At 41.2% G+C, this 8,965-nt stretch overlaps 1 protein-coding gene across 4 annotated transcripts in view; it reads left to right on the top strand.

Annotated features, from left to right (window-relative positions):
• Positions 1-918: 918 nt before the first annotated feature.
• The window catches only part of LOC139691891 (glutamate receptor 1-like), an 89,061-nt gene continuing 81,014 nt past the window's right edge, over positions 919-8,965 (top strand). For all 4 annotated transcript variants that reach the window (XM_071589823.1, XM_071589825.1, XM_071589822.1 and 1 more), the window contains exon 1: positions 919-1,286. In XM_071589823.1, coding sequence (XP_071445924.1) covers positions 1,157-1,286 — 130 coding nt within the window. In that variant the 5' untranslated portion in view covers positions 919-1,156. The remainder of the gene's footprint in view (positions 1,287-8,965) is intronic.

Genomic DNA, 8,965 nt, shown 5'->3' with positions numbered 1-8,965 from the left:
GCTTCACTGAATTTGAGTATCATTTTCAAGGTTAATAACATATTTTTCGGATCGAGCGGCCAAATTCACCATGTTTTAGCGTTAACTGATGATTATGGTATACGGGAAAATCATCTCACGACGTCATATTCCCATTGTTGACGAAAAACAGGATCATAGTGTGCGGAATACCTCATTTCATAGATTTCTGTTCAGTTCTTTTTAAACAATGGTGCCTCTTCGCGTACAGGTATAATTTGTTGCTCAGAAAAAGTAAAATTACGGCTAATGTTGGAGAATTCTTGTTACATGCAGCGATGGAAATTTACTCTGGAATGAAGAAAATTTTATTGCCTTAATCCAGTTTCTCCCATCCCATATTCTATGTCTGACTGCAGTAGATGAATATTTCGAACACAATTTGGCGATGGTGAGCGCTCAGCATTTAATTTGAATCGATTGCAATGCTAGAAAGGTGCGTACTGTGATATCAGGTTGACCATGGATTAGAAGGGAAGGGTGAGGCGGGCAGGAAAATAACATACAAATTTGGAAGAAATTCACCTCAAGTGGCTGAATTTTTTCAGGATGGTGTTAAGTTCGTCGATACTAATGCACAATATTCTTCGAAGGGAAAACGTCGATGATGACAAACGACCGGCAGGAAGAGTTAAGTTAGAAGGGCAGACCGGACCGATCCTCCAACGATGTCGTAGGAACATCGGCGCATCGCAGCATCGCGCTGCTTCAATCGAAATGTTCGGGAGATGCCGCCGTTGACCGTTTCGCCACGAGCGGCGCTGAAACCGCCGCCGCCACCTCCAACCCCCACTCCACACCTCTCTAATGCCATCCCCCCCTTCTGCCCCTCGCTCCACTCCACCCAGCCGCCTCCTCCGCCGAGACATCTCCTCTCCCGCCCGCCCGTGGAGCAGTAGCGGCGCGATCGTCCGCAAAACCTCCTCGTCCGATCGGAATCTTCCTCTCGCTACTCTTCCCCCGTCGACACCTGCCCGGATCGGATCCTTCCCCGTCCTCGGAGCCGGCAGTCGAGGAGAAGGGTCGCGGGAGAAGAGCCCACCTGCCTGGGGGCGCCAAGGAAGAGGAGGTCTGCGGTTCCACCCTCCGGATGCTCTACCCGAGGAAGCCCTGAGAGGACAAGGAGGAGGGAGCGAGGATGGGGCACGCTCCCGCCCGGGGCTCCTTGCCCCCCGGGGCCACGCCCCCCGTCACCCTCGTTCTGTCCGTCGCCCTGCTCATCACGTCCCTGCACGCCACGCCCGCCACTTCGGACAAAATACCCTTGGGTGAGAGCACTGTGCGGAAGAGAGTGGAATCCTCCCACTCCATTTTCAAATTCCCCGCACCCCCCCACTTCCCTCACCCTCCACCCCCGCTCGTCACGTCCCGCCTTGATTCGGCTCCGCATCCCCCTCCCGCTAACAGGTCGATTGCCCCCTCACACTTCTCTCTCGTCCCCCCAACCCCTCTTTCAAAGACAAGCGGTTGCTTTCTTCTCGGGAGGGATCCCGGTCTCGTAGTTTTTTTTTCGCCCGACTGTCAACCCGAGCTGTTACCGGACATCCCCTCGGTAACGCTTGTTTCCCGCATTGTACCCGGATCGCCCAAAGGTGATCCCTGCCGCACGTCTATCGCGATTACTGAAGGAAAAAATGTAAACACGATAGTCTTTCGGCAATTTGGGTGCACTAACGATCTAGTCTGCGAGAAAAACTCCAAATTGCTCACTTTATTTTTTTTTAATGTCGTCAGTTTTATAGCGTTAAGAAATCTTTTCTTTGTTTGTTTATTAGACCCATTAAAGAATTTTGAGAGAGGAGGAAATTGATGCTCGGGACGTATGGTAAACACGTAGGAAATTGATTATTAAAAACCCTAATTTAGAGAATGGTTCTCTTTGGTATCTTAACGTTGCCTTTTAAGAAGGAGAATGAACGTACATTGGAGGCTTTTGAGATGTGATCACGAAGAAGGACGGAGAGAATGAAACATATTATAATTAAGACAAACAAAAGAGTGTTAAGCATGATTGCAGAATAGAAGTTGTACGAGAAAATTGGAAGTAGTTGGAACTAGTTTTTTTTTAAGACATTGAGATATTTATGTACCCTGTAAGCCACCGCTATGGTACGTGGTAGGGGGCTGTTGAAAGGCTGTCGTAGAAGAGAGAATGTGAGGCAAATGTGAAAGTAGGAAAAAGGATAAGGCATGTTATACGTACGATATGAGGGGGTAGGAGACACTAATTGCAACTGAAGAAGGATATATTGTTGGTGTACATGTTTATTTAGCCCGAAAGTGATTTAGAAATCCATCTGCAGTGGTTTAGAAAGATGTGTAATATTTTTCAAAGATTTCATGATTCATCAGGCCTTTAATCGTTCGATTACATATAATAATATTATAAATACTACGAGAAAAACTCCCTTGAATTGCATGACTCCGGCGTTTCCCAATAAAATGGTAGGGGTTCAAAGGCAAGTGGAATATTAGGGACAGATGAAGAGCGTATTCAATCCTCACTATCTATATTTTAATGAAGTTCACAATCAATTGCATCATCCTATATGGTTACTTTATATTTTTTTCTTTTTTTATTTAGGTTATTAAGGCAGCTGAATACGTTTTATTTTCTCGTCATATACCCTACAATTTATCTTTCACTCTTGACTTAATGATCTTTACATTTTCGTCTTAAAACTATTAATTTACGTAAGTTTACCCGCGAAGAATTTGTATAAACACCCTATGCTCTCAAAAAAATATTTTCGTTGCGTATCATTTACTAAGCATTTGTATGACTTTAAATTCATTATCATTACCCTTTATTTTTATCTTATTTTTTCAGCCGCTTCATGCTTGTCGTATCTTATCTGTCTTATGTGCAATAAATCTATCTCTATGTTTGGTTTATCGAAAGTGGTTGGAGGCGTTCTTTTAATTCCTATCGCATTCAAAAACCATTCACGCAAGCACACAAATGCGTTTGAGTTGTCATGTATTTATTTTGAAGGAATTTGCGCAGTGATGGTTGATTTTACACATACTGATTCGGAATTTTGTGTGCTAATATAAGCTCCTAGTGCATGCAATAAGGATTTAAATAGAACAGTCATTCAGGTAAACTCATAATCATAGGTAAACTACGTATTCGCAAAAATCTTTGGACGACCCATTGCAGCTATTACATTTTGAGTATAGCGTGTATTTCCTCGTGTTAACCCCACGTAATTTCCTCCTTAAGTTCTTCGTACCCTCTTTCTGTCTTCATACCTTCCAAAGAGCCCATTCTCGTCCTTCCTCATCCGCGCTTGCATAACAATCTCCGTTTTATTACGGCCTTTAACATCCCATTCCGCTCAATATGACATCCGCTCCTTTTTTCTCTCTTCTTCCAGTTTCACCTTCCTCATCTTTCCCACCATATTAAAAATTCGTCGCTATTTTTCCTTTTTGTCCTACTTATTTTCCCCATTTTGAGAGTTTTGAGTGTCAACTCACCTATGTTGCCTAATTTAGCCCGAGAGAAGTCCTTAGGCAGGCTCCGAAACGTTATTTCTAATTGTTATAGTCGAATAACTGCTTCTAGTATATTTTACTGTCTTATAAATTATTATAAGCTGCAAAATAAAAATGTGTGACGACTACTGCGATTCTGCATCCTCAATAAAAATGAAACGGTCGTCTTCTTCTCAGTTCATACCCGCAGACCATCCCATTTTGAAATATCCTGAAAGATACCGCAGCATGGAAATATGGCCAACGTTTAGGGCAATCGAATTTAAATTGCATAACCTTCGTGGAAGCGGAAAACGAGACGATTCGTTTTTGAGCTCATCCAATGATTTAATTGGCACATGTCAAATTTGTGCTCTTTACTCGTTTGACATCCTGCCATATCATGCTGAAATCGAATATTCCCCGAATCAAATTATTCAAAGGAGTACGTGATGACAGCATTGTAGCCAAGGAGGTTCGGGATCCCTCTCTCTCTTTCTAATTAAAATGATTTGGGGCCCCCATTAAGAGCCTAATTAGTATAACAAATTAAAAAAACTTTTAAAAACTTGTGTTCTGAAAGGGAGGCTGTGAAATTACAAACCTGTTAGTTAATTCTAATTTAATCATAAAAATAAATCGCTTCCAATGAGTATGTTTCTTTTATTAAAAATAGTTATGCTTCCTGGCTTAGGGCCACCCAAAATCGCCCCCCGCATTGCAGCGTCTTGCTCCCCCGCTATTTACGCCGCTGCGTGCTAATTTTTTAATGGTATTTCTGTTATTTTATTCATTGTATGTGAGTATTGTTTGCATTCACGTAATTATGATTATATATAACAATGTGTGTAAGACTTTCGGAAAATTGAAATACTCTAATTATAGGAAAATAAGCAAAGGATGCAAATGACTCGGATTCCCAGGTTAGCACATTGTTACAACCTATTTCTGTCAAATTCCCTCGACATTTCTTTATAGTGATTTCCATTCTTCTCTGTCGTTCAAATACAATTTGTCTGAAATAAGCTTTTCGTCTAATGAATCCACATCTCCAACATGTTTTTCTCTCACCAATTAAAAGTATACCGTTTAAGAATCTCCGAGTGATGCCATTCAATAGTGTTCTGCCGGTTAAGTTGTATGGCATCCCAGGCCGTGTTTTATGATTTACATCACTCAATAGTGAAATATCTTTGAACTGTCCATACCCACCATCAAATGGGTGGTCAGTGAAGCACTTTGTCATAATCAACGCTGGGGTACTTTTTGCAGCCATAGTTTGGCTTTACATTGGGGCCTAACTAGCATTACCAAGACGTCCAAAATGGCGTAACGGGGTTCGTATAATTTCCGAGGGTCGATTTCTGTTACGAAAATCGTTGTGAAAAATAGTTATTTCTGAGAATTAATTCCCATCTTTGGGTGCTGAAATCCTATAATTAATTTTTCATTCTCATTCTTTGCGTATTTCATGACACGGTCTTAATTTTGACGCCTTCTGTTTGTTAGTCTAAGTATCAAACACTGATATGTATCCTAACCGATGTCAGTTTAACTTAGCCTCACCAAGTCACCCGTGCAACGTAATTTTTATGACTAACAACAGGTCGCAAAAGTTCACTTGGTTCATTTGTAAAGACGTCAACATAGTGCCGTCATAGCGTGACGAACGTACAATCTGAATTTTGAATATAAATTCATCTGATGGCACCAAGGTTAGTGGTTTGTTCCCACGTTGTTTCATTCGGCTGGACAAGGTGAAGATGCTGAGGGCAAACCCCAGAGAAACCTTGGTCCAGCAAAATGGACAATCACGGGGGAAGCCGTTAGCCTTGCTGCAAAAGCTTTCGTTATATTTAATCCATCTTCTACTGAGAGCTTATCGTTTATTCCAAATTTTCATTACACGTACGTTAATATGATCTTTCATCCACTATATAATTAATTTTTATTTGATTAGTTGCTGTATCTTTCTCTCATTTCTACATTGTCCCATCTGATAGGCTTATCTTACCCACGAGTCCATTTCTGTGCCCAGTTCCTTCTTAATTTACGTCACCCTTGGCGTGAACTTGATTCATACCTCATCACATTGAAACCAACATTTTCAGTTTTGGTTATTTAGTTTTAACTTATATTGGACGCATTTATAATTTAACTCATGTATATTCTGCCTAGATCAGCGCATCAGCAGGGGAAATAAGATCCAGTTCAAATAATAGCATATATATCTTGAGGTTACAATTTCTCGATATCAATATCATATAACCAAACATTCAGTTACCATTGAAAATCCAATAACGGTCAATAGTAACAATAGGATGGTGATTATGTGAAGAATCAACCCCAGCCATACTCTTGAATTCTTCTGGAATAATACTGGAATACTTCTGGAATTCTTCCTTAAATTCCTGGACCTCGATTCGAGAACCCAAGTCGGTAAAAACTGCGAAATCGTCATCAAGTCAAGCCTAACTAAAATTCACCACAACAAAAATAAGGATTCCTACTACTTCACACTTATAAAATCCCTCCGAAACCACGATACATAAAGAGTACGACTGGGGTCGATTCTTCCCATGATATCCATACGGCCGTTGTTACCGTTCGTTTTATTCGTAGAATGGTGACATGAATGCAATGTTTAATCGTTGGTCAATCAGCGATTGCCCGAATTTCTTCCTGTTTGGAATGAGGACAGAAGCGGGATTTAATAAATCACAGAGACATTAAGAAAAAGCATATATTCATATTAGTTCGGAAACACTTATTCTTCTACACCTCAGGTTTCTTCAAGTCCGGGTATGACATTCGGGTTTTGAAACAAGAGAAAATAGGCTAAGGTTTAAGTGGCGCTCTATGATGACGACCTTCTTGAAGTACCTTTGTATCTTGTATAATTTTTATGTTCAGCTATGCAGTGACGGCTCGGTTGCAATAGCCGGAACAGCAACCAAGTAATTGTATGGCGATTACGGGTCTTGGAACCAGTCCCTGTTCTTCAGGAATCAGTGCGTGGTGTTTTTTCCTCCACGATGGGTTCCCCAACTCCTTTTATCCAAGGACTGGTCCGCACTAATTTTTTCATACCCGTTTATGCATTTCTATTTTACTTTTTGAAAAACCTAAAACCTCTTCCTGAATGTTGTTTTATTAACGAGTAAATGGATTTTGGGTGACATTTCTTCCTTACTTTCAAATATTAGTAAGTATTTCTGGAATTAGGGTGGTGTTATCCAGAGTAAAACATTGTTCCGCCACCCAAATCAATGCTCATTCGTTACGTGCATGTGAAGCTGACTTGAAGGGGCGAATTTTCCTCCGCTAGTCAGTAACAAAGGATTGCTTAAACGTCCAACGAAACAGCTTGATTGTGGTCGGCTGAATTCATTGTTGACTTCATACGAAATCTGAAACGTTCGTAATCTTTAGCCTGAAGCCCGCGAGCACCTGCACTCAGGGCGGAAGGGAAGTACAAGATCACATCCAAAAGTGGTAGGACTGATTTTTTTACCAGAATTTTATTGACGATATACTTACATCGACTTAATAATCTTCAAAGTATGCTCCTTGAGCTGCTACACACTTAGTATAACGTGGCTCCCATTCCCCGTACGCCCGCTAGAAATTTTCTTTGGGGATGCCGTTGATGACCCTCGTCGAAGCCTCTTGAACGGCCTTTATCGAGTCAAAACGTCGTCCCTTGAGCTGTGTTTTCATCAGGGGGAAGAAGAAGAAGCCCCGTGGTGCCAGATCGGGAGAATAGGGCGGGTGCGGGAACGTGGCAACGCCGTATTTGGCCAGGAGCTGACTGACGACGAGCGCGCCATGGCAGAATTTTCGGCACCATCTTGGCGCACACCTTGCGCATGGCCAAATCCTGTGAAATAATGCGTTGGACGTTGGATGCAGACAGACCCAACTGGTCTGCAATTTCTTCACTGGTTAAGCGTCGGTCTGTGTTCAGCAGTGTCCTCACTGTGTCCACATTCGTGTCGGTTCTTGCCGTCGACGGCCGTCCGGAGCGATGGTCGTCTTCAACTAGCTCCCCACCCTCTTTAAACAACTTGTGCCACTCAAATACTGTGGAACGGGTTAAGGCAGTGTCCCCATAAGCCTGCTTGATCATATCGAGGGTCTCAGTTGCCGTCTTCCCGAGTTTCGCACAAACCTTCACGGAATAACGTTGCTCTAAATTCAGATTCATTTTGTTTTTCGACGCGGACAAAAAACTTGCTTCACTAAAAAAGGTGTCCTCAATCAACGACAGCCCGCAGACGACTGAGGTTTGTGTTGGCCTGTTGCTAAGACCCCCCTCCACCGCTCCGTTCGCGCCAGAGAAAATTAGTCCTACCACTTTTGGGTGCGACCCTGTAATGTCCCCTCTCCCCCAAGCGTTTGGGGAGTGGTGGGGGTCTCACCCCAACTCCATTGGTATGTTCATAGGGTGTGGGGTTCATTCAAAACCGCGACCGGAGGGAAATTAACCATCCAACCACTTGATGCGCATAATTGCAATGAGTGCATATGATCTCATTCCTGAGTCGGATGTCAACGTACGTATATGCGCTAATGTATTGAGATAAAAAACTGTTTTCTTCCTTCCATCGAGAAAAGTTGTGCCACTGAAATATTCAACAAACAAAACTCTCTTTGTGTTTTTAGGTTTTATATGCCATTACCACGCTTCTGACTAACTTCATATTCCTGAAAAATTTCACAATAGTGAAGACTTTTGTAAAATTTTCCGTAAAATTATATATATATATATATATATATATATATATATATATATATATATATATATATATATATATATATATATATATAGTGTACTGTATATATTGTATTTCATATATCGTATTGTGTATAATGTATTTATAATATTGATAAGGGGGGTTTGTTCATTTCAAGTTTTCTTTTCAGGTTTCATTGAAGCGTGAATCTGTTGGAAAAATTAATAATTTTATGCCCAAATATTCATCATTTCGAAGGAAAAAGACTTTGGTAAAAATCAATTATGTTAGAATGCATTCATGTTTTAAAATTTCTTTGCACGAATATAGGTATTCTGCGTTGAATATTGAAGCCCTTCAAGCTGAATTTGTCTTTCCCAATTTTAATCAACATACGGTTGCCCATGCAACTATCATTTTTAGTTTCCAAGTCGCTTTTTCTACCGCATTTACCACGTCGGGAACTCTAGGTAGTATCCACCCAGCTTTGTATCGGAGCGTCTTACGTCATAATTATTCATGTAAGCCTTTTAAAATGGATTGTTTATTCTAATTCTACGGAAATATAATTTCCCAATTAATGTGCTGTCAACTTTCGTATTTTTATAGCTTGGTTTGCTAGTTTAACATACTTGTACATCACTGTGAAGCGCTTTTTAATATTTACGTTTACCGTCAGATGTATGTATGTACGCGGTCACACTTTCCACAGTACATTTCGATCATAGCGA

Source organism: Hetaerina americana, unplaced genomic scaffold, assembly GCF_022747635.1.
Source record: "Hetaerina americana unplaced genomic scaffold, ioHetAmer1.1.p SCAF_4, whole genome shotgun sequence".
Taxonomy (NCBI): Eukaryota; Metazoa; Arthropoda; class Insecta; order Odonata; family Calopterygidae; genus Hetaerina; species Hetaerina americana.
The sequence above is the reverse complement of the archived record's forward strand: the minus strand, read 5'-3'. Positions and strand labels throughout refer to the sequence as shown.